The following is a 24,525-nucleotide window of genomic DNA, read 5'->3' as shown; positions in this document are numbered from 1 at the left end:
TCAAATGGAACAAGCAGAGGTGGTGTTCCTCAGGACTTACAACCAAGCATACAAAGACAAATGAGGACAAATTGTGGCAACTAGGACAGTTTATTTAGCAGATGGACCTAATCCACAGTACCCACACCCCAAGTGATTAAGCATGCTCTTGCCAGGAGCCCTTCCGCCACATTCCAGTTTCCAGCAGGGAGATTCCCTCCATACCGTTGGCCATACTCGAGTCTGGAGAGCCACTCTCCAGTTCAGCGGAAGGACGCTGCATGGGATCAAGGTCACCATAACCTTCAAGTCCACCATCGGAGCGTTCAGCCCCTTGCTCCTCCCATTTCACACCCTCAGACTCGGGCTCCTCCTCCGCAACAAAGGGAGAATCCCCCATTTCTCCCGCCAGCTCCTCATCCCAGAGCTCCTCAAGGTCACCGCTCAGGGGACTGGTCCCGGCACTCCTCTGCCCTGGGCCAGGCCGAGCATCTGCTTTCGCCTCAAACCAGATGGCTCCCGTGTCATCCCACGACGGCTGGGACTCTTCCGTCTCGAGAGCAGCGGCGGCTTCTGTCTTCGGCATGGCTGTCGCAGCCAGGGAGGCTTGGTCAGTGACGAGCAATGGGCCGCTGCTCTCAACACCTGGAGTGCAAAGAAAGTGTTGGAGGATGGAGTTCCAGAGACCTCTGTGGGAAAGCGAGAGGAGCTAAAAAGAGCCACTTACCAACTGACTTGGATCTAGTACCTGGAGCAAGGCATGTGGAATCACAGCAAGCACAGAGAGGATCGTTACCAGGTTCAATTCCCTTCCACCTAAAGGGGAAGGATGTTTAGCAGGACTACAGACTTCAAAAAAGGGTTAAGATATGAACTTTGGATTGCCATTTTTAAATCGGCAAAGATTGTCCCTCTACTAGTGCAAAGCGCATTGAGGTAAACACCTTCTCCACTTAGGAAGTCTCCTAGTTACCTTTTCTCTTGGCTGTTGTAGGTGCAGGATTTGGCGATATTGCTGTCACCACCCGTGGCAATAAACAGCTTGCAATGAAGATAGATCTGGGGGGGGGAAAGACTGGTAAACCAGAGCTTGCTACAGGATCTCCTGTGAACACGAGTTGATGGGCAATACACACCTCAGATGTTGGTTTTGAGCTGAACTGAAAAGCATCAATGGAGAAGTTTATGGTATCGTCAGTTCTTGGTGATATAAATTTGGAGCCACTACCTTCAACTTTGCTGTCTACCATGCACCTACAGTAGAAAGATGTTCAAATTAAGGAACGCATGTTTTACAAAGTGATCTATAGGCTTATTTAAATTTACATTACTAGCTTCAGACATTGGTACATTTTAAAATTCCTCTCGATTTGAAATATTTTAGAAGCAGTTTGCATTTAAAAAAAAAACATTAAAGCTCAAGAGGTTATGTTGGAAAGCTTACCCATAGTTATCAATGACCATGTATCTAGGACTGGAGTTGGGATCCTCAGACATGGTTGCAACACAGGATTCAATATAAATCTTTTCCCCTGCAGAAATCTGGAGCCCGACCACCTGGAAGTTCACCACTTGCCCCAGACTGTACACGTTGGATGGAGCACTTGCTGTCCAGGCAGCTGGAACAAGTTTAAGAGCACTAGCTCAGGAAGAGATCCTTCAAGGGCAAATGGGTACACAGTCATACATCAGAGATGAAGACACTGGGGCTAGAGAACTGGTCTCATGAATTCCTCAAGCCCTGAAGGAGTTGTAATGTCTTGCTCAGTATTCAGTAGTTGAGAGTAAGAGAAGCAACACTACAGGACTAAGATTAACCTGGCAGAGCTGTGAGAAGCAGGAAAGGCTACAGAACTGGATGCCAAGTGTATACTGCCACTACACAAAGCAGGGCAACCCAGTGCTCATTATTGCTGTAACGCCTCACAGCTCCTGGATTCCTACCATGAGCTCAAAAAGCACTGCAGTTGGGTTTGACAGGCTGCCCCTATAAATTTATAATGGGGAGGAATCTCATATTTGGTGTGGGGGAGGGGAGATTAAATACTGAAGAATAACCCAAATTAACTTGACAGGCTGACTTCCTCACCAGCAGGGGTCTCCCCTACAACACAGAACTCACATCTACATTCCTTAACTGTGGAAGACCAGTTTCTCTACACCGGCAATGGATGCCCTGTAAAAGGCTTACCGTTCATGGATCTTATCTCATATCCTGCCCGGCTCTGCAGAATCTTTACTGGAGCAGGATGCCAGGTAGGGCGCACTGCAACCTGGTAGACATGATGATACCTGTAGAAGACATTGGGCTCTCTTCTAAACAGCCTGTTGGAAGTACCCTGAAAAGGATTTCTCTCTTCCTACCCCCCACCACTTCATCCACCCAAAATACACCCACTATGCACCAGCAGCTCACCTCTTATAACGGCACTCAATGTCAACATTCACCAGATGAGCTCTTCGAATGGGGCTGTTGCTGCTTTTGGGCTGGTAGCGAAGGATCATCTTGTAGATCAGGTATCCCGGAGGCATCTTTAAAACGATTAAAAAAAAAAAAAAAAGAAACCCCCCTTTTCAGAGCAGCGAGAACTCAGACACCAAGAAGCCACCCAGCTCAACATGCTGGCGTCGTCCCGCACAACCGCCATGCTTTTAGATCAGTGAACCGTTTCAGTAGGGTTTAATTCCACCGCGCCATGCATTTCCCTCCCCACCCCGAGACGGGCTAAATAGAAGCGCGGAGATCCTTACGAAGCGCTTGCTGCCGCAGTTCACCAGCGGGTAGGTGAAGAGCAGATCGCCCGAGGGATGGTGTGCGCCGTTGCTCCTGCAGCTCGGTCCCAGCAGGAGCTGATCAGAAGAAGCCCCGAAACCGTAGAAGGCTTTCTTGACCCTGACGCTCAGCTCCGTTTCCGTGCAGAGGACGGATACATCCGGGAGAGGGCCAGCCGGCGGAGATGTGGGTGGCGGGGTGCGAGGGACGAGGAGCTGGCGGATAGCAGGCGGCAGAGTCGCGTTGGAGACGTCGCCGGGCACGGGTCTGAGCGCCTGAAGGGAGGGCGGGCTAGAGAAAGCCAGACCGAACCGGGGGATGGGGAGCCTGCTTTTGGACAGCCGCCTCACGGCGCCTAATCTTTCTTTAAAGCTACTCTGCAGATCGGCGTCTGCCGACAATTCCGACGACACACCCCCGGAGAAGCCTTGATCGCCCGGCGAGTCATCGTTGAGTTCAGACCTCTCAGCAATACTAGTTGAACGTACAAATCCTACAATACAGGCCCAAAGAATAAGGTTCATCGTGGGACACGGGGAGACAACAGCGAGTTGTCTTGTAGCAAGTCGTAAAAGGGTCATGAAGTCCAAAAACCTAATACTCTAATCCGCTCCCGAGGAGCTTGTTATAAGCCGCTCAATCACGCGTGGAGCGTGGAGAAGCTGCGTTCTCACGCGCCTTCTGCAATGTCTCAGGTGTGGAAATGCGCTCATCAGTGAGAGACTCATGAAGACAATTCCCTCGTGCAATTCTGTTGCCGTAGGAGCCCCAAGCCTCTCAAAAGTAACTTTATAGAACACAGCCATGTTTAGTGAAGTTCACACACAAACATCTGCCAGAGCATCAGAGATAAAAATGAACGAGGTCGCAGCATGGTTTTTAATGTGTGATTTACGGCACTGAGAATCTTGAATGAACTGCGGTGATGGTTCAGCAGCTCCATAGCGGCACGTTATATATAAACCCTCTGAAAACTGTGCAGTAAGAAGCAACAGCTTTTGAAAAAGTTCTTTGGAGCGTATTTTAATTGCCTTTTTTTAAAAAAAAAACCAAGCTGTATGTTACCAGATGTGAATCCCTTTGTCGGATTAAAACTACAGAACAAACCACCAGCCTTTCCAAATTATAAAGCCAATAGAATATTGCATTCAGCAACTCTCTGTTAAAGTTTTCTGCCTTGTTTCTACCTCATTAAGTCATTAAATCGAATGTGAGATTTGCGAGGGGATTGCAATTTTCATTTAGCCTGGCCCATCCTTTACTTTACATTTTAATGAAATATGACCTGCTGTCTCGGAGGGGGTACATCTTTATGGTTCTAAAGCATTAACAATAACACCATAAGCGAGTATAAGAAGAAGACGCGAGAAGAACGCACGACTACTTCGAAAAAAAGTTCAAATGAGCTCTAGCTGTGTGACACGTTTAACTGCTCTGAATATAATATTGATGTTTTTTTAATTACTTCCTTTCCTGAAAAATGTGAACTTGATGTTCAAGAACACGAGATCTCTGCGTTCGCATTTGAACGTCTGTTAGCAGAACGGCGGAGAGGGGTCCTGCAGTTTGTATTTTCTCTGCCGAAAGCCACGGCGCTGAACACGCATGTTTCACCTCACATTTAGGAAAAGATTACCCGATTGATGAAAACATTTGCACGCTGTAATGAAAAGTGGGTCTGCCCTATGTCGTTAATTAGAGACAATCACCAACATTGCTAATTCGCTGTGCTATATAAATGCTCAAGAAGCACAACTTTCTTTAGTTGAGATTTTCTATTTGATTAGGTGTTCAAATTAAACTCATTCTAGTTTTTTTCTTAATTTAAAGTGAAATGGGGTTATGGGGCGTCTTTTCTTGCTTTTCGGTAATATGGTTGGTTACTGTGGTAGGAGTAGAGCTAGCAGACGATCCGCTAAACGTCGTTTTGGATGATTATAGATCGGATGAGATTAGCTACCGGCAAAATAACGACTCGAAGCAAGATGTTCTATCAGGGGCCAAAGCACCACGGTTGACGCGTCCACCTTCTGACCGTCCTGTGCCCGTGGCTGTCCATCTAAGGCGAAGGCGAAACTGAAACCGGTCCCAGGAAATCTACCTGTACCGGAGTACATCCAGGAAATCATGTTTCCTCCACAATCTCTCCCCGGACCGGCGCCCCAACGGCCCCGGGAGGGCAGCAGCGTCCGGGTGTGGTGCCGAAAGTATAAAATGCACATCCGGGTTCGGAAGAACCTGTTCGGTTTCAGGTGCGGAGCTGAGGAGCTGACACTGGGGTCGGGCTGTAAGAGCAACGCCGCCTCCCGCCACTACATCGTCTTTAACTACGGGCTCCACGAGTGTGGGAACACCCCGTCGGTAAGCGTTCCAGCGGCGCGTTAGCGAGGGTCGGTGCACCGCCTGTTCTGCAACCCCGCATTAATTCGCTTACTTCTACCTCCGCTCCGAATTTAATTGAGGGGACACGGGCATAAAAATGTGCCCGATGTGTGGTCTTCATCTGATTTATTACAGAAGTATGGGGAAACCCATTGGGTTCTTGGCAGGGGTTGTGTACCCATGACCTGGGTGGAGTTCAGTTTATTATTTCCCCACCCAGATTGTCAAAGGGCAGCTAGTGTACTCCAACGTTCTGCGGTACGTGCCCTCCGTGGCCGAGGGGCAGGTCCACCGATCGTTCCCCTTCACGGTGCCGATCCAGTGCCACTACAACCGGTAAGTGACTGACCCGTGCACGGCCAGCCTGGTCCCGTATCCGGGGGTGACCGCACAAGCCCTTTCCCTCTTGACTGGCTCTGTCCCCGCAGATACCAGCGGGCTTACAAGGTTGGCTACCATCCGGTGTGGCCTCGGCGGTCCTACTTCAGGCATCTGCAGAACAACCACAGCTTTGTCCTCACCACCACCGGTGGTAAGAAGTCTCTTAGTGTTTGGTGACCTGTTGACCATGTGGAGGAGGGATTCAAATCCACAACCACATAAAGGATGCATAATAATCCTTACACTTCTGTAGTGCTGTCCTGGTAAAAGCATTTTACAACTAATGGGGACTCTTCTCCTCCCACCACCAGGTGGTGGTGGTGAAGGAGATTCAGCCATAGTGTGCCAGTATGCTCGCTACACACCAGCTATCAGTGGGGAGGAGAACAGAGTGACAAGGCTACTTGACAGAATACTGCCTTAGTAGAGATGGGAGATTCAGACATCCTCCACAGATGGTGTCTTTGCTCCCTGCTCCAGCTCGCTGGGACAGACTCTCCTCCAGGATCACCTACCTCCTGGGCCAGCCCGTGTACTTCCAGGCTGTGGCTCCTTTCATCGCGGAAGGACAAAGGCTCTTCATCCACTCCTGTTATGCAACCAACTCTCCAGACCAGCAGGCCGAGCCCAGATTCACTGTGATTGACAATCTGGGGTAATGGCCACGGGTAGGGGGAGCAGGAATGGGCTGTGGTGTGCGTGTGTGCCGTAACAAAAAGTGTTGCTTCTGTGCTCCTTAGCTGCATGGTGGACAGCAAGCTGTCGGGCTGCCGGTCCAGGTTCCTCCCCAGCAAGAGGAAGGATGTTCTCCGCTTCAGCGTTGATGCCTTCACCTTCGACAGAAAGGCTGACAAGGTAGCTTGATCTTGGTCTCAGATGAGATTAACCAAGACCCCTCTATTCCCAGCAATATTCCTTTCCCCAAGCAAGGTCTACCCAGAACCGTTTTGGAGACCAGTGTTCCTTCCAGTGTACTTCTGCCACCTGCTGGCAGAAAGTGGGTTATGCATCTGTGAATGTTTGGCCACATTACTTGAGTTTCGTCACTGTCACTTCCTGAATCTATATGCAAAGGGTATTGGTTTTAATATACCTCTTATTCACCCCATCTTCTCCCCCCCTGTACATTTTCAGAAAACTGAGCTTTATATGCACTGCACTATGGCTGTAGCCAATGATGCTGCAACACCAGGCACTAAATCCTGCACCTACAATAGAAGGAAGCGAAGGTGAGTTTCTAAAATCTGTATTGTTTTTAGTTTGGAGCCCCTTGATAACTGCACTCTTTCTGCAGGTGGGAGGAGCTGTATGGTTACCATGATGTGTGCAGGTGCTGTAATGCAGTGTGCTCAGGAGGTCGGGGCAAAGGTCAGTCACCAGCAAGCAGGGAATGCATACCTTGTAAAACAGGCCAGTTACCCTAACAGTGCGGGTAACAAGGGAGCCACTTTAATCTGTGGCTGGAAAGGTGGTGCAGAACTTGGAGATAGTGGTCCTGTTGCATTTCTCAAATAAGTGGTCTCTAAGGCTCTTCCATGGAAATGGCTACCCAGTAGATGGAATTACCCTTGAGACTTTTCTTTCATCTTCCAGATGACAATAGAACAATTACCAGTAAGATAGTTCCTATTGAAGCTGTGAAGAGCAGTGCCACACCTCTCTATCGGGAACACCTAAGCTGGCTGACTGGGGAGGAGCAGGACCGCTGGGAAGAAGAGGCCAGTGCCCAGTGGGAGGCTGTAGATCCGGAATCCTGAGAGTGGTATTAGCATAATTGCCTCATGTGTCTTTCTAGGGTTGGGCTTGAGTTATTTCAGGGTTTAACTGAGCTGCTTCATTTTTCAGCATAAAACTTTGAACTGTAACTTCAGATTTGTTTTTTTTCCCCCGTTTCAGAAGATAACACCTTGGCCCTTAGACCACATCAGTGAAAAGGGGAAGAACTTCTCTCATGCCTTCATGTTCTGCAGAGTTGCACTTAGGGATTGGCTCAGACACAACCGGCTCTGTCAAGGGTCCAGGGTCAAGACTCCCGAAGTAAGGAATTACCCTGCATCCTTAATGCTGCTGAGGGCTTGTGCCACTTCTGCTCTAGCTAGGGGATGGATAAACTTCATTCTTCAGAGCAAGAATATAATCCACAGGTGGAAACTATACCATCACTGCAGAAAATAAAATCTTTGAACTTCTTTTGAAAAGGCTCAATGCTGCACTCTTTCATGTTTAAGGGGCATCTGTTAGTATCGACTTGACCTGCATTATTGCACCAGCATCCATCTGAGTATTTCCTAGGAAGGCTTTGCTTCCACGTACCAACATTGTGGATTTAGCTTTGGCCATAAACTCGGTTTACTATTTGGTTCATCTTCCATAACTGCACCCTTTATTATAAGAAGACTTGTCAATATCAAACAAAAACAACTCCTGGACAGAATTAATTTAATTACAAAATTAGTCTTCATGTTAAACATCATAACCACACCAGCTGAGCAAGTATTTACACTATGTACAATAAGAAGGGGTACAGTAATGACCTCTGTCTTCAAGAGCTGCTCTAACAAAAGTTCTCTCTCTCCTCCTCTCCCTCCCCCAAAAGAAAAGCAGCCCCTAGCAGATTGGGGGGGGGGGGACAAGTTGAGGGACGGTTTAGATCAAGTAACTGCTGCCATTGCAGACTAGGTCTTGGTGCTTAAGCTTCTATACATTCAAAGCTCCTGTTTGATCAATTTGGTCTTGAATTCTGCCGCAGGGATCTCCAGCCCTGGTCCTGGAGTGCCCCAGTCCAATTATTCTTCTAGGTCACCTTCAATCACTTCAGTAAAGATTAAGACACTTGTTGCAGTAATTTACTTACATGTTTCAATGAAGGGAACTAATACTGAATGGAACACCATACCTGTTTAAACAGTTCAGGATATAGCACCAGCTGATTCAAAAGGCATCTATAAAACCCACTGGACTGGAACTCCTCTAGACCTGGGCTTGAGAACTCCTGATGTACATCTTAAACTTAACCTCTGAGTTTAAAATTAGTCAGCCTAGTGTCTTTGGCGAAATGTAAAATGATGTTGCACTCCTTTTTAAGCACCTACTGGTTTAAAGCAGAGTTGTCCTCCTGTTGGTTGTAAGACTGTTCTTATGCAAAAGAGTCTGGCGTTTATCCAGAGTAGAAGAGTAGAGTATTACAGACAGGGAAGAGTCAAAGCAATTCCCCTCCTGCTTAAAGACGAGCCAGTGTGGGCTGAGGCCGTCTTCTCCAGAACGGTCCACATACTGCGTGTTTCTACAAAATGTTGCCTTCTTCAAAGGCATAAACATATGTATAACATATGAAGCTGTAATATAATATATATGAAGTTTCTAATTTCCATACCTTTTAAAGATATGAAATCTCTTCTATTTGTGAAACATCCAGCAGCTACCACATCATTAGGCTCTCCACAGTTACCACTAGTAACTATCCATCCCTGGACGCAGTTACCATTTACACAAGACAATTATAGCCCCCTCCTGTCCCACCAACTTACAGTAATTTTCTTCCCCAAAACTGCAAAATAAATATTAGAGTTCTCCAACTTTTTGTTTTACCTTTTTCCCTTACATTCTTCCAACTTATTTCTCAATTATTTGTGAAGAAGTATGAAAGAGCTCATGTCAGCAGCCACGGAGGCTAAGATTTACGTAAACCTTCTCAGTAAACAATACGGCCAAGGGCTGGACACCCTGTGCTCTGAACATGCAGTCTTTTCAGGGAATATTGGTTCCAGCAAAGATCAAAAGTGCCATTAACGCAGCAACAGGGGCTCCATAAAAATACCTCATTTTACAAGTGGCACTCCCACCCACAGCTTTCAGAGAGCAGTTGGAGAAGCCTGTACATCATGCATAAATAATAAATACAAGGAAGCCTACGTAACACATTTATAAAAGTAGGAGCAAGCAGGTCCTACTTACACAAATTGTTCCAACTCGACAGGTTTCAGTTCAATAAATACTTCACTCGGGCTCCTGCCTTCCTCTTTTCACGCCTTCCAACTTTTAGGACTTACTCCCCACTCTAAACCATTCACTTATAAGTGCTTCAAGCAATTCCCGAGAAAGGGAAACATGATCTATAGTTAGTCAAGGTCAATATTAATCCAAAACTGAAACATCCAGCTGCATAAACATGTTTATCGTAATGCACTTGGCAGTAACCAGATGCTGGAAATGCAGCAGCAGGACAGTGGGCAATCGTCATAAACCTGAGGCTAAGGTTTCTTAAGCATTGAATCGTACTGTGCAAATATTGTACATAAAGGGAGTTTCTTGCTCCCACAGTTTGTCATATATTTGTATTAAATTGCTGGTTAGTTCTGCTCTCACCAAAAGCATTTACCCTGCCTGTGAGACTCAGACTTTGTGTTTATTTGATTGCAGTTGCCTTGCTTGTTTGGCAGGTTAGAACGGGTCGCTCCTCTTTCAAAATCGCCCACCCACACTACAAGGAAACGAACACAGACAAGACGAGAAATACAGTTGACGTCCATTCCGTAGGCCGCGTCGCTCAGATTTCCGAGCTGCGGAAGCCCATGTGCGCTGCAGGCCCAGGGCTGGTCAGGTTCCGTTCTGCTCTTTTCCCGAGCTGGGCTTTAAGCAGCAGTGCTGGCCAGAAGTGTTTTTCTCTCAAACCCCCCCCCCCTCCGTTTCATAGGTAAACTCTCGCCGCCCAGCCGGAACAGACCCATCGCCTCCACCATCATCCTGTGCAACGTCCTAGGTGTCCCCGTGCTGGCTGAGCCGCCATTACACTGTGCTTCCCATCTCGTGTGAGTCTGTCTCCGAGTCCTGCTCGCTTTCCCTGAGGGAGCAAGAACCACAAGAGACTTCGTTAGACCCCCTAATGCAGAACTGTCCCTTCTAGCCTTGGTTCCAATCTCAGTTGTCCATTAAATAATTAACCAAATTACTTATACATTAGACTTATGTACAGGATTCTTCTTGAATACTTTTACATTTGATTGAATTAGAACATTCACTCTATTACAGACAAAGGTACCAATAAAACCCCTCAGTTATTGTTTAGAAGTAAACACTTAAACCAGACATCGCGTTGCGATCTGGCGGCGGTTCCCCTCACCGCAGTTCCTGCAGCAGCTTGCGGTTGCCCTGGCGCGTCTCCTCATCGATGGGGTACAGCTTGAAGATGATCAGGCCCAGGATGATCAACACGATGGGTGCCGGCGAGATCAGCATCCGGAGGGTTAAATTCACGGCCTCTGGCTGTGTGCAGCCTCTCGTCAGGTATCCAGCAAAGCTACAGCAGTGAGAATGAAAACAACCGTGAGGTCACAACAGGGATAGTCAAGTTTCACATGTAACTGCAGGATTGATCCACTCGCATACTGTTTAATACAGATACAGCGCAGGGCCAAGCGCTTATGACCCGCCAAACACAGAGCAGACGCTTTCAAGTTAATTCATCCCATTTTGTATTGAGCTATTGGGCCAATCCCAATTTTAGAACGTGGTAAAACAAAAGACAAAGCAGTAGCTAGAGCTTCTTTAAAGATCTTTTAAGAATGCATCAATAGGTAAAACTGAGTCCAAAGAGTTGATTTCAAAGAGAGCCTGGCTTAGGCATTAAATGTTAACCTCATCAATCAAGCCCAGACATTTCCAGCTCTCGAACGCAGAGCAGCACCTCATCTGCAAGCAGTGTTAAACTGGTCCAACTGAGGTCCCATCTGAACCTCTTTAGCTTTTCTCCGTGGCTTTAGAAAACCTGTGGGATTCTGGACACTGATGGCCAGAGATGGTAAGCACTGGCTTAGCTCATGAACACCGGTAATGTTGGAGACAGTGTGCTTTCCACTCAACTGAATGGAACAAGACATCACATTCTGCTGCTGTAGGTGCTCAAAAGGGAAGTTTCAGGAGACAGTTCAGCTGCAGGAGTCAGATCTGGCCTTGTCACACCAGGCACACCTGATAGACTGAAGAGGCTGTACCTCTTCAGCATGCTTTTTCCTGGGTTCTGAATCAACTGCGCTGCAACAGGAGTCTGGCCTTTCAAACTCATCAGCTTCCAACAGAGGCTTGTAAGGCGCCAGACGGCGCCGCAGTGCGGAGGCAGAACCCAGAGTCGGAAGGTCAGAGGAGCCGCCAAGCGGACGTGAAGCTGGTACACGGGTCGGGAGGTTCGGCTGCACTCACTCGAGACTCAGCGTGGAGATTCCCAGGGACACGCCGGAGGCAAATTTGGTGAAGAAGACGTAGAAGGAGTAAAAAATAGCCTCGTAGCCCCGGGAGTCGGGATTTTTCACCTTGAAATCGTCCACTACATCTGGAAGCATGGACCTGCCAGGGACAGAGATGACCCGTTAGATGCAGACCGGCTCTTGACGAGTCCGCACCACACGTCCTTGCTAGTTCATGAAAAAGGTCGTGAACTCTTATGCTCCGAGTGTGAAGGACATACGGATGTGCACTGCATAAAAAGGCATTTGAATTGTGGCCAAGAGTTTCAACTACTGCAGGGCAGTAGGTGTGGGTTTCACAAAGTTACTCACCAGGGCAGGAGGAAGGCAGCAGCCACACTGATGCCAGCAGCAACAGACACCACGTAGGCCACGATCAGATTGCTCTTAATGGAGACGATGAGGATCATGAAGGGAACCACCCACTGCAGGAATCAGGAGGGACAGCAGTCACTCGGAGGCCCCTGGCACAGCAGGACTCACGCGTGCTCTGGCCGGGACTCGAGACCTTGGCGGGCCGTCTTCCGTGTGACGCTTGGTATCATTTTGCTATTTGGCATTACGGTACAGCTGCTGCGCTGTCCGACCACACTGAAGTGAGGGACATCTCAAAAAAGCTGACCAACTGTAGCAAAATAAGTCCATGCCCACAGTCTACACACCAGCCTTCGGTGGGACCCTTCTCATCAGATTGCTGTAGGGATCGTACCTCTAGAATGTGAGGGCAGCTAATTTTACTGCAGGTGCCTCCACTGGGAGCAGCTGCTCAGCTACACCTATGCTGTCCCCTGCTGCAAAGCGGAGATCAACCACTAGAGGGCACCATTAGCCAGTGCTGAACTGAGGCGCTCTCTGGCGGTTCGCTCGAGTAGTTGCTAATACAACTGTGCTGATCAGACAATGGTGTGAACAGGAGGGGGCACCACTGAGCTTATTTCTCTAGGGACATGGGTGATCCCACTCTACGGCAACTTCAATATTATCCTATAGCAATTAGTGTACAAGGGAAAAGGGACCAGCTGACCCCAGCATCACCAGAGCACTCACCGAGATCCCAACATACACAGCGGTCTTCTTCCCAAATCTGGTCAGGAACCACTGCCAGAACGGAATACTCAAGGTAGCAGACAGCTGCCAAAATAAAATTAAAAAAAAAAAGATACTGCTTTTATTTTCCGGAACCGGCATTCAAGGCAGCCGTGAGGGGCAGCGGCCAGGGCTCGGCGCTCATATCTAGAAGGCTGTGGGTTCAGCCCCAGGAAGGATCACTGCTATCATACCCTTCAGACTGCTCCAGTAACATGCCCACTTGTGTAAATGGACAGAAGAGCGCTCTGCTCTGAATAAAAGCATCAGTTAGACACCCAGGGCATGTGCAGTGAGCCATTCTGCACTTTATGTAACGCAGCAGGGAGTACTCAAGGGCTCTCTGCGACCTTTGACCTTGTCACAAAGGCCCTGGCCTGCCACTGGGCTTTTAAAGGAGCACAGAAAGGCCAAGGGCTGTTCATATGGAAAATGGCTTGCAAGCACACAGAGCTACTAAAGTTTGCTTTGGAGGGGGAGTTGCACTGTGAAATAGGCGTCACTGAAGCACATGCCTGAACACTTACTAAACTGAACTCCACATTCATTCTTCTGCCAGGTTTTCAAACACTCCGAGGTTCAAGTTCCAGAGGAACACAAAACCACACGCATGGAGAAATAGTTTTTTTAAACAGATGTTATTCTGGAGTGTGCCGACTCTCAGCCTTTAGTGAAAAAAATCAAACCGTTTGAGCGTTCCCCCACAACGAAAGACAAAATGATTTAATGCCCCCCCCAAAAAGAATTCCAGCAAATCCAGTCTACATTCCTACAAAAAAAAAACAGGTGTGACTCCAAAGACAGTTTAACAGCCCCTACTGTTTTAACATCATGGATAAAGGTTAGCTATTCCCTTAAAAAGTACATTCTTCAGCACTAGGTTTGTAAAGGCCACACACCCATTGGGGTCTTAAAGCAGATCAGAAACAAACTTAGTAATAATGTGCAGCAACAGCTTTCATCTTCAAATCCCTCCAGTTCCCCTAGAGCTCAAATCTACCCTCCACCCCATACCAGCCCCCAGATGGAACCAGCTGGGATTAAAAAACAAGCTACTGTCGTTGCCTTGGCCCTGTACAAACTTGAACAACCCCAAAAGATCTATTTTGCATGACGCCTGGCCCCCTCGAAGCCTGCCCCCATGCCCATCCAGTACTAGCATGATGCAACACCGCCCAAACAAAAGAAAACCCCAAAGCAAAGTTTCCATGGCCACGCTGACCGATGGGGCTCCAACAAAGCTGCCACTGTTCTTCCCCCCCGCCTTGCTGCGCCCCACTACTTTTAGAGGTTCCCATCAGCAACAATAGCAACTCCTTTCACCCTTCCACAGCCCCTCTTGGCTTCCAAAATGAATTAAAGCGACAGACAGCCCCACCTACTTAGCCAAACCACTCTGAGAGACGCTGGGCTCTGCAGACTGCACTGCAGAAGGAGGGCGGGGTGTTAGAGGGTGTCCTTTCAGCGGGGGATTAAAATCAAATTGTTTCTAGCCAGAGTCTGACCACAAATCTCCCAGTGCTGCTCTCCAGCTTGTCCTGAAACTATCAATTGAGTGCCAGCATAAAATGCTTACAGGAGCACACAATGTAATTTATTCTTGTTCTGGTATGGAGTGCTTTCCTAGCTATGACACACTGTACCTTGGTACCCAGCATACCAGCATGGCCTGCAATGCTTTCAATGAGAAAAATGTAACAATACAGGATACAAAAAGATGCCTGTTTGTTGAAACCCTAGTAATTTTCTCAGGCTTTGGCTGATACTTCTGGGCTATGGCCTTTCAGAAGGTTACTTCTGCATACCCTTCTGTACAAAACAATTCAGCATGGAGGATTCCTGAGAAGATGGATACAGGCTTAGCAGGAGTAGGAACGATGCAATTCACGAATTTGGAAAAACTTTTTTTTTTAATTCTTTGGTACAATACATATTTTGATAAGATGCAGTCGGAATGAATTAAGACTTCATTCGTCTTTAGTTGGGAAAATTATTTTTTTACAAATATTGAGTTCACCATACGGATTTGTCAATATCTCACTTCATCAGAATAGATATATTTCTTACATCCTGAGCTAACAACTTCATGGTCAGAAGCACACAAACGCTTTAGTTATGTTATTTCAGAATACAATAACCCCTCCAAGGTAAAGACAAACCAATCAAATATAACCCAAATTCTTAGGAAGGAAGTTTGGAAACTTCAGAGAATGAGTCAGACTCTCTAGGATCAACTCATGGAGCTGAGATCTCATTGATTCTTCCTGGAAGCTTATGAAGCATGTGCTTCAGCAAGCGCAAGACTGTTGCACAGCCAGGTGGGAATGGATGGTTGGGATCAGTTTTCCTTGAACAGCCATTGATTGCTTTTCCCCATGGAACGGCCTGATCCCAGGCCTGAGAAGTGTGTGCAAGACCGCAGTCTTTACAACTCATCTCCACCGGCGAGGTCTTACCATGATGGCCAGCAGGATGTTCTGGAAGTCGTTTCTGAAGCCCAGGGTGTAAGAGCAGAAGAGAGCAAAGTTTCCTTCCAACAGCTGACAGACAGACAGACAGACAGAGAGAGAGAGACAGAGAGAGAGACAGAGAGACAGAGAGAGAGAGAGAGAGACCAATTTAGCCTTATTAAGAAATATTTAAGTTTAAAAAAAAAGAGAGAGCAGAAAACTTTTCCATGTTGGTCAAGTAGGAATATCCAGTCCAAGTCTGGGATTGTTTTGCAAATGTCTATGGATAATGGGGAAGCAGATTTAGACTACCAGGAGCAGGACTGGACGGTGAACAGGAGGCAGTCTCTCTCAAATGGTGTGTCTGAGGGCAGACTACTGTGCCGCAGGATTTTGGAAAAATCAGAAATGAATGAGGAAATGAACTTGAAGAATGAATACAAGCTCCATGTTTCACCATCATCAATCTCTAAGCAGTGCAAGACACTCGGATTTCACATTGAAATAAATGTAGCTTATGATAGTAACTGAGAGCAAAAATGGAAGTTCTGTGCAAGTGTGAGAAAAGTTGCTCTGGACAGGAATCCAGGGAAACGTGCTGCAGCTCACCATGAAGGCCAGGGAGGTGAACAGGAAGCCGATGACCAGCTTGGCGTACGGCCCGTGTCCCATGACCAGACGCATGCCCTGGAAGAACGTCATGGGCTTCTCCGACTTGTGTCGGCCCGCGTCTGTGGAGCAGGACAGGGAAAACGGAAGAGTAGAGAAACCCAGGATCAGCCAAGAGTCCTCTGAGCTCCCTCCGATTTTATTTTTTCCTTCAACTAACCAAGCACTTTAAGAAGGGACAACTCAAAGAGTGCACATCTTAGTACACATTCCAGTACAGGTCTTTGGTACAACCTGCTCTGTTAACCCTATACAGAAGCAGCCTGGTAGGAGGACTGCATGATCCCTGACCACATTCCAGTCTTTGGTACAGCCTGCTCCAATAACCCTATACGTGTATACAGTAATATATACTAAGTCATTATAAACTATTCGCACAGTAGTAAAGTGCTATTGTGTGGTGAATTGGACAGTCCTCCACTAGACCTCCTTTGTATTAGCACATTCTTTAAGGGGAGTGATGGTTGTAACAGTTAAGTTTCATGCTGTCTGGTACTGAAGAACTGAACTGGATCTGGGCCCAGTTCACCGAGATCCTGAAAGAGTTTTTTTTCACCTACAATGAGACACTCCTGGACTGGGGATGTCCTCACCTTCCACTGACTGAATGGACAAGGACTTTCTCTAGGTGTCTGCTTTCCCCATCCTTTGATAGGAGTGCAAACCCTTTCCTTTTCTCTTAATGCTCTTCTGCTACAGCATTAACACAACTCCAGTATATTTTTAAATAAGAAAACATTTCAAATGCAGGGCCATTTAGTATGCCTGCAGCCTCCTTTGTCAAGTCTTGTCGTGTTCTGCTCCATGCACAAAGTAAACACCTCCAACCAAAGGAACAAAGCACAGATAAAGCCAGTTTCACTCTAGGAACAGAGATGAAAGTCATTAGTATTAGTCATCAAGATCGGAAGAGCTCTGTTCAGCTCACGGCACTCTCTGTACGGGTGTCCTGTCCATGTTCAGGATCAGATTGGCCCTTTTCCCTTCCCTCTCTGGGCAGTGAATAGCATTTCAGAGCCGACAAAGCTGTGCTTGTTTCCATTTCAGGCCCACAGCTCCACTTCATACATATTCAAGCAATGACCACAAACCGGGCAGTGATAAAAAAGAAATACTGTGGAACAGTCAATTAAAGGAATCAGAAACACTCCCTCCACCCCCTTTCTCACCAGTCTCTCTCCTGACTCTGTCTGCGATTCTCTGTGATATTTACTGCCTGCTTCAGCTTCCTAGCTCTGTCAACCACTAGGGAGGTTTGATAGTGGTGGCGCTTGGCACCCTTTAATCCCAAAATGAGCATTCTACAAGGTCAGCACACAAAGCACTGGGCTTCTGACTCCAACAAATTTCTGTCCCTAAATCCCTGAATGTAGGAGTCTGTATGTGCAAATTTCTAAGAACATAATGAAGATTCTAAGTAGTCGGAGGTCATTGAGACCATCTGGCTTGTTTGGTTACCAGAAACTAATTGAGCTCATCTTGACAGAAATCAGGATATCCACTTCAACGTACTTTAGACTCCAACAATTCTTTGCATAAAAACGCATTTTTCCTTCTCAGTTTTGAGAGCATTTCTCTGTAGAAAAAAGAAACGATGGGTAAGGCTCCCTGAACACACTTCTTTCAGAGCCTGGCGGTCACCAGATCTGCAAGGTCTCGGGTCCAAGCAGTGTTCCTTTACCACCGCAAAGCACTAGCACACGGGAATCGGTTCTGAGAAGCCTCTCGAACCGAGTGTCTGATTCAGTCTCGCTCCCTTTTCTCCGCGTCAGCGGTCACTCCACTCCACAGGATCCGGGGACTGGATTCCCAATGGCTCTGCGTATGCTCGTCCTTTCACCGGGCATCACCTCGCCGAAGGCAGAGGCCGGCTGCAGGTACTGTACTGCATCGCCGCATTCCGCTCCAGATATTCCCATTCACACCCCAGTCAGGCTGCTCACCTTTCTTCTCCCGCACTCCCAAGACCAGGATGATGGCACAGAGGACGTAAATGGCACTGATGACCCCGGATGCGATCAGGTAAGCGCTTCTCTGTGTGGGAGAAAGGGAAGCATCCATCAGCCCTTCCCGGAGCAGAAGGAGGGGAACCAGGGGCTCGCGGCTCTGACAGCTCCTGCAGATCTTCCATTTAGCACCCAGTTGTAGACCTGGAACTCTGATGCACTTCGTTAATTCTATTAAGTCATTAAGGCCCAAGATGGAATGCAGACCAGAAACAAACTGGCATGGGAGTGTTGGCCACCCACACCTCTGGCCAAACAGACAAGGACTTTCTAGTCCGTGTTTCCCCATTCTTGGACAGGACTGCTGTCTCCTATCGTTCTTTTCTTGTAGTGAATGGCTCTCTTTTCTTACTGCAATAACAAGTCCAGTTTTTTAGGAAGAAAATATTTCAGCTGAAGAGCATGTACTGTATGAGCACACCTTTCTTCACTATAATGGCACAGATTACAGTATTTCTATCAGGCTCCTGTCCATCTTTTAGCAAATGCATACCTTGTAGAGATGAGTCAGACACCTAACAGGAAATTACGTTTCTCTCAATAAAGAGACTACCAATTAATCCCTTCCTAATGAGAACTCAGCCATGAAAGGGCAGCCATTTACAGTTGAAAATGTACCCTTTAACTGAAGAGAAAAATACACAATTAAGACGACTAAGTCACAGAACAGCTTGCAATCTTCTAATTATTTTAATGATGGAGAAGAACCACCAAACTACTGGGCTTCTACTTTAAAGCAAACGTAAGGTTATAGACAGGTAATCTAATTTGAGGAAAAAAAACATTTCAAGATCAAAGTTTGACAAAATTACTGAAGTTGTGAAGGTATTCAACAGTAATTGGCCTGTGATCATACCACCACTTTCTTAAACCTTTATATGCACATAGTTCAAGATTCTAGGACAAAAATGAACAATTTAGAATTAATATAATCCAGTTGGACACAAAAGAGGATCCATCACGGTTGCAAATCAATGGTCTGTACCAATACTTCCTCTGTTCCCTGCATTGCAGCAAGAACGCCTTGTCAACAGAACGTCTGATCATAACCGGATCCGTCACCCTCCTTAGAACCCAATGGACCTCTTGAGAACAGCACCGGCTGTTTTGCACCATTTCCTAAATGGTGATGCACAGAACAGCCCCCAGTTCAACAGCTGAAACTCTCCGAACCGCACATCACATCTGTGATAAGAAAGTTTTCCTCCAGCTCAGGAGGGGAATTCCCCTGCGCATGCAAAACTAGGGGCTCTGAGGAAACGGCCACGAAGCACAACGGTGCATTTTTTGCTTTCTTTCCACTTTTCGGTGTGTAGCTAATCTCTATAGTAGGCCGTCTTGCATCATGGGTTAGGGTTTAAAAAGCCTTACCGTTTCAGCCAGGGACACGTGAGTCTGGGTGGTGTTCATGTCAGACTCAGCAGCCGTGGAATTGAACTCCTTGACCTCATCCAGTTCCCCTCGAATACAGGGGGCATTGGAGGCCCCTACAATCTGTCCCTGGATAGCTGTGCCCAATACCGTCCCAAGCACCTCCACTGTCATTCCTGAAAAAGAGAAAAAGAGAGAGATAGAAGTTACCTTCACACAGACCCGACCCACTGACGGTTCTACATCCAATCCTACGCAGGGAGGGAAGGCCCGAGCAAACGTCTCAACAGACATTATAGGGAGGAATGTCGAACTTCATATCGAAGAAATAACAAACAGTTGTCAGAGAACCTTCTTCACCTTTAATAAGGCTCCAGGGATCATTACTTAAAACACAGGCTGAAGGCCACTTACTGTAGGCGGTGGCCGAGTCCCGCTCCTTCTGCTCCGAGCTTATGAACATGGTGAGGGCCGAATAGGGCACATGGAAACACTGCAATCAGGAGGAACAAGGCAGATTAGCACACAGCTGCGTTCTGCAGGACGGGTTGGGAGCAAAAAAGACTGAATATGCTCCGATGTGGTAAAAAGACACAATCTAAGCCAAATGTGCCGGCGGGCTCCCTGCTTGTCCTGAAGAGGGACTCACCGTCTGCAGGGTCTGGAACAGGCAGTAGCAGACGAGGTACCAGACCACCTTGCCCTGCTCAAACGCTGGGACGTACCAGATCAACATGTACGACGCCACTGCAAACGGGGTAGAGAGCAGAATCCTGCAGGGGGAAGAGAGAAATAAAAACTGCTTTCAGGCCATGAGCTGGACTGAGCCAAACCCAGTGGCTTTTTAAACCTCACTGGAATGCTGGATATGAGCAACGATTTTTTTTTAAATGTCTGGCACTACCTACATATCCAGAATGCACACTCATGTTCTATCAGGATCGGGTTATGACTGGGGACTCCACATTCTAAAAGGCATGGACATGACAGTTTGGATGCATAGAAAAAAACATGATGTCCTAACCTACGTACTTAACGACCTAACACCACAGCCATCTCAGTTATAAACATTGGACAAAAACACAAAGTTCTTAAAAAAGAAGTTTTACACCACAGAAAAGTCAGAGTCCCTGCACACCCCAGAGGTTTCTCATTAAGCCAAGAGCCCAATGTGGCATTGTGTTTAAAGGCACATAATACCCATACCTGACCATGTTACATGCTTTAAAACACAGAACCAGCTGATTGATAAATCACATTACAGGTAAAATGAATTAGCATTTAAATCCATCTCAAGGCCCAAGTGAGGGATTTGTTTCCTGATCAGCACATTGAGAATGGAGATTCCCTGAGGCTGTCCTGTAAAATCAGCCCATCTTTGCTTTGCTAATGGGTTATCCAGGTGTGGGGAGTAGCAGATGGGGTGTGCTGTTTACATTTTCACAGTAAGGGGGATAATTTGCCACCACCTAGAAACATTGCCAACACCCCCTCCCCCGAAGACCTCCACACACTGCCTACACCCCTCATGAACAACTGCTTCTGCAGACATCTGTTCCAGGTGTCGCTTAGAGGGAAGGAAATCGAGAGTTACAGTCACCGGCACGAGCCTGAATGATCCCTACAGCAGCCTGGCAGTGTGCAAAGGGCTTTACCAGAAAAAACAGCAGGCAGGTGAAACTCCCAGCACCGGATTTGAAACGCTCCGCACTCATGAAGAAAACCACACCACGAAACAAAAAAAACAATAACAAACTACATGATCATGAATACAGTTTTTCCACTGACTATGCCTCCCCACAGGATCTGAATAATGTACAAAAACATTTTAGAAATAAAGCCGAGCCCAGATTATCAGTCATCCTAACATGAGTTTTCAATTAAAGGAAAAACAACGAAAAAGGGCAGGAAAAAAACATTTCTGTTTTGTTTCTTTTTTAGGCAGTTCTCCTCCCTGTTTAAAGCTGTGGCATGTCAGATGTCTGGAAATGTCTTTGGACAAATGGAAAGTACATCAGCCACTCAGGATCCTTGGCACAGAGCTGTTAAGTCACACCCGGAGCTGCGACATACCCTGGGAAAGACACCAGAAACCTGATGGAAAGCTGATGGAGGCTCCAGCCCTTCAACCTCCCCGATTAATGAAAGTCACCCCAGCAAACTCACAGGGAAGCCGAGCACAGAGTGGACAGGCAGTAGAGAGGAGCTCGGTAAAGACCCTCTTGTTCGAGGAACTTCGAAACACACGAACTGAAAGAACATGAGAGGCAAAAAAAAAAAACAGCTGCTAGGAGCTGGCAAGAACAAAACATGAATTCGCAGAATCCATGGAAGTCTGGGGGATACGATCTCCTCCTGTAGGCACAAAACATCTTTGGGTCCTCCTTTCTACACTTGGGGGGTGAGGGAGGGAATGGGCAATTTCAGAATTGCATTTCTGTCCAAACAAAATTTGGCCTTGGGGAGACAATTCGCTAGGAAAGAATAGAACCGCATCAGTGGACTGCATGGCAGAGGACTTGAAGCCAGCCAGATCTCGGCTTTCTGGAATGAGGGAAGGACCTGTCATAAGCTCAAGTGGTGAGGTAAGGGCTGCCAAATTCTCAGAAATCTCACAGCAGCAGGGGACCAGGGAATCGTGTCTCCCAGGAAAGAGGCAAACTCCATCTCCCCTGCAGGAAGAAAGCGTCCATTTTTCTGGCGCCTTTCTCGCACTGCTGCCAGCGCTGCAGCAGTAACTCCACCATCAGCACAGGAAAGCTGCGCTGTGGAAACCGGCCAGTACCACTTCCAGGATCACGCCTGCTTTTCCGGTTGCTCTATGAACATCAGTGACGTTGAAGTATGCGACGCAGAAGGCACACTGCGCAACACACTCCTTTTAAAGCTAAATGTTCCCTCCCATGACCTCATGCTTCAAGGTCACCAGAAGCACATGTTGCCAGACATGAGCAACTCTGAACTCTCACTTCCGCCTCTTCCAAAACGAACAGGAAAGAACCGCACGGATCTTGCTAAAGATCTGCGTGGGCACATGGCAACACTGAGGAAGGCATTTACTGAGAAAAAGGGGACACAATTACTCTGATTGAGATTCTCAAGGTTTAAAGAATAAAGACCACCTGCCAAGATTTCTAATTGAAGAAATGTCAGACTCTGCTGTACCCCTTATGAGCTGGAGAGGTCAATTCAAAGCAAGAAAGGGCAAAATAAAACAATTCACACTGAAATTTTTCAATCATTTTCTAGTAGAATGGAGCTCACAGAAGAAGTTGCTCTGGGGATTTATATTAGCTTGAGCTGTACACATCTAAATTAAATCTGGAATTGAACTGGACCCTTGTCTGAGCGACCTCCTTTGATGAGGAGGTGATGGAAAAGTTTTACAATGGATTCCCACTCTAAATTCTCACCTCTCTCCTGATGGAGATCTGAACTCATTGCATAGCAATTTGACCACGATACTCTGCCACCATTAGGTGACACTGAGAATGCCTAGTGATTAACTTGTTTTCAACTTCGCAGACCTCTGATGTGAATAATGATTAATAAGTATTTCTCACAGGTCAGGCCACGGTACGTAGCATTTTGCTTCCAAAACTGACTTATTTTTGTAAAGAGGTAATTTATGCATATAGGTGCCCATTTGCTAATGACTTGGAAGTGTAGAACAAGCAGCTAATACAGTCTTTAAAAAAAACTTAGATGATATATCAGCCAGGTAACTATTTAACTAAAGTTAATCAGCAGTGTCCTCCTGTACTGTGCTGTACTGTTTCGTACTAAAACGCCAGTACGAACAGGCTAGAGGAAGCAGAAAAGGTTCATGTGAATGATTCAGAGTTGGGCTGCTCAGCTCTCGCTGTTCTTCCAACCTTCCATATCAATTAAGACAGACAACAGATTCTACCCACAGTTCAAAGCACCACCATCTTGATTCGAGCGTGCTGGTACATGGAAAGATGGTAGATACGTGATCATTATGTTGACCAGCTTGATCTTTTGATTTAAAGCACGATAAGAAACCTATATGGTCAAAACCCTCTTCAAAGCTTTTCGCTCAGGGGCAAAGCGTGGAGGTGAATTTAAAAAAGGAAACCTTGCTGGAGAGAGGTTGGGCATGAAAAGCAGATAAAAAGGAATATTTTCCCAAAGCAAAGAGAGGAATGTAGGTAGATGTTCTGTTAAAAAGAAGGCACATTTCTCACAGGTCCAAATAAATCTGTTTTATTTGTCTAGTCAGCTAGTTCTAAAACCTGTCATTTCTGTAACAGTTGCTTGTTATTTTGGAGTCTGCAATGATGTTTACCTGCAAGGAAGTGTTTTGGTTTACAGCAGCCCTCAATTCCTCATAATGAGGGACCACAGGCAGCAGGAGCCAGAAACCGCCCTCTCCTCTTGCTCCGTCACCCACATACCAGGGAAGAGCTGCACAAGGGACACTCTCCACACTGAGGGGCTTGTATGCGAGCAGCTATGTCCCTGGGAGCTTAGTGAAGGGCAGCAGGCTGAGGGCATGTCAGCAGCACAGCTCACTCAGACGGGTACGGAGAGAATTGGAGAATCACAGCCTTTTCCTACTGGTGCTGGAGACCACATGAACCCCTATAAGCTCGGCACTGAAGTGCTTCAATATGATGCAAGAACCATAATAAACCACCAGACTGAAAACCTATTCTGTGATAGTGGGGCTGCTGGTGCAGCATGTCTGCCACATGTCACTAAGGTGAAGCTGCACTACAGTGGTGGGTGAAATGAGTCCCTTACTACATGCAAAGCTCTTTTGGATCCTTTAAAATGAAAGGATCTATATAAATGCAAGGATTTATTATTATTATAGTAGGCCACTTTACAGTAAGCCCTCCACACTCAGGTACTCAAGTGAGTTTTGATGTACCTCATTAGCTCTGGCTGTGACTCATCTCCCACGTGTACGCATGTCCACTCATAGGACAAGTACACCAAACCCCAGGAAGACCGCGCTAGGCCAGCGGGTGCTCCCAGAGAGGCCTGGCCCAGGAGCCTTCCTGCGTGCGCAAGCAGCAGTGAACTCGCCCACCCCGAGCCCAGCCCTGGTTCCCTTCCGCTCCGAGCAAGACAGCCGACCGGCAGTAACCTCTCCACTTCCAGGAGATTCCTGGCATTCTCCACCAGACAGCACACTCTGAGCAACGCTTCTTCCTCGCCGC

General features: G+C 47.0%; 3 protein-coding genes across 5 annotated transcripts in view; 1 reads left to right on the top strand and 2 right to left on the bottom strand.

The window, feature by feature from the left end:
* Nucleotides 1-71: 71 nt before the first annotated feature.
* LOC148649627 (uncharacterized) lies at nucleotides 72-3,364 on the bottom strand. The gene is made up of 8 exons (XM_088602556.1): nucleotides 2,731-3,364; nucleotides 2,396-2,511; nucleotides 2,171-2,271; nucleotides 1,424-1,598; nucleotides 1,116-1,233; nucleotides 953-1,038; nucleotides 707-795; nucleotides 72-624 (listed from the first exon to the last, which is right to left on the bottom strand). Exons 1-8 carry the CDS (start codon nucleotides 3,331-3,333, stop codon nucleotides 137-139), a joined length of 1,776 nt encoding a protein of 591 aa, XP_088458682.1. The 5' UTR covers nucleotides 3,334-3,364; the 3' UTR covers nucleotides 72-136.
* A 1,560-nt stretch (nucleotides 3,365-4,924) lies between these two features.
* On the top strand, nucleotides 4,925-7,715 carry LOC148649626 (zona pellucida sperm-binding protein 3-like). The gene is made up of 9 exons (XM_088602562.1): nucleotides 4,925-5,113; nucleotides 5,355-5,470; nucleotides 5,563-5,666; nucleotides 5,996-6,170; nucleotides 6,256-6,370; nucleotides 6,650-6,744; nucleotides 6,810-6,883; nucleotides 7,109-7,277; nucleotides 7,412-7,715. Exons 1-8 carry the CDS (start codon nucleotides 4,967-4,969, stop codon nucleotides 7,270-7,272), a joined length of 990 nt encoding a protein of 329 aa, XP_088458688.1. The 5' UTR covers nucleotides 4,925-4,966; the 3' UTR covers nucleotides 7,273-7,277; nucleotides 7,412-7,715.
* Nucleotides 7,716-7,863: 148 nt separating this feature from the next.
* The window catches only part of mfsd2ab (MFSD2 lysolipid transporter A, lysophospholipid b), a 38,599-nt gene continuing 21,937 nt past the window's right edge, over nucleotides 7,864-24,525 (bottom strand). For all 3 annotated transcript variants that reach the window (XM_088602561.1, XM_088602559.1, XM_088602560.1), the window contains exons 4-14: nucleotides 19,986-20,109; nucleotides 19,751-19,829; nucleotides 19,337-19,512; nucleotides 17,903-17,993; nucleotides 15,900-16,021; nucleotides 15,297-15,380; nucleotides 12,802-12,885; nucleotides 12,067-12,179; nucleotides 11,711-11,854; nucleotides 10,635-10,811; nucleotides 7,864-10,355 (exon numbers count right to left, since the gene is read on the bottom strand). In XM_088602561.1, coding sequence (XP_088458687.1) covers nucleotides 10,301-10,355; nucleotides 10,635-10,811; nucleotides 11,711-11,854; nucleotides 12,067-12,179; nucleotides 12,802-12,885; nucleotides 15,297-15,380; nucleotides 15,900-16,021; nucleotides 17,903-17,993; nucleotides 19,337-19,512; nucleotides 19,751-19,829; nucleotides 19,986-20,109 — 1,249 coding nt within the window. In that variant the 3' untranslated portion in view covers nucleotides 7,864-10,300. The remainder of the gene's footprint in view (nucleotides 10,356-10,634; nucleotides 10,812-11,710; nucleotides 11,855-12,066; nucleotides 12,180-12,801; nucleotides 12,886-15,296; nucleotides 15,381-15,899; nucleotides 16,022-17,902; nucleotides 17,994-19,336; nucleotides 19,513-19,750; nucleotides 19,830-19,985; nucleotides 20,110-24,525) is intronic.

Source organism: Lepisosteus platostomus, chromosome 13 (assembly GCF_059453375.1).
Source record: "Lepisosteus platostomus isolate fLepPlt1 chromosome 13, fLepPlt1.hap1, whole genome shotgun sequence".
Lineage (NCBI taxonomy): Eukaryota > Metazoa > Chordata > Actinopteri > Semionotiformes > Lepisosteidae > Lepisosteus > Lepisosteus platostomus.
The sequence above is the reverse complement of the archived record's forward strand: the minus strand, read 5'-3'. Positions and strand labels throughout refer to the sequence as shown.

Bases quoted from the DNA above. Each gene is read 5' to 3' on its own strand.
- LOC148649626 (XM_088602562.1), top strand. From the start codon at position 4,967: ATGCACATCCGGGTTCGGAAGAACCTGTTCGGTTTCAGGTGCGGAGCT. The intron at 5,114-5,354 runs GTAAGCGTTCCA...TTCCCCACCCAG, and splicing joins AGTGTGGGAACACCCCGTCG to ATTGTCAAAGGGCAGCTAGT. The intron at 5,667-5,995 runs GTAAGAAGTCTC...TCCCTGCTCCAG, and splicing joins TGTCCTCACCACCACCGGTG to CTCGCTGGGACAGACTCTCC.
- LOC148649627 (XM_088602556.1), bottom strand. From the start codon at position 3,333: ATGACCCTTTTACGACTTGCTACAAGACAACTCGCTGTTGTCTCCCCG. The intron at 2,272-2,395 runs GTGAGCTGCTGG...TGTCTTCTACAG, and splicing joins ATTGAGTGCCGTTATAAGAG to GTATCATCATGTCTACCAGG. The intron at 1,234-1,423 runs GTAAGCTTTCCA...TTTCTACTGTAG, and splicing joins ATGGTCATTGATAACTATGG to GTGCATGGTAGACAGCAAAG.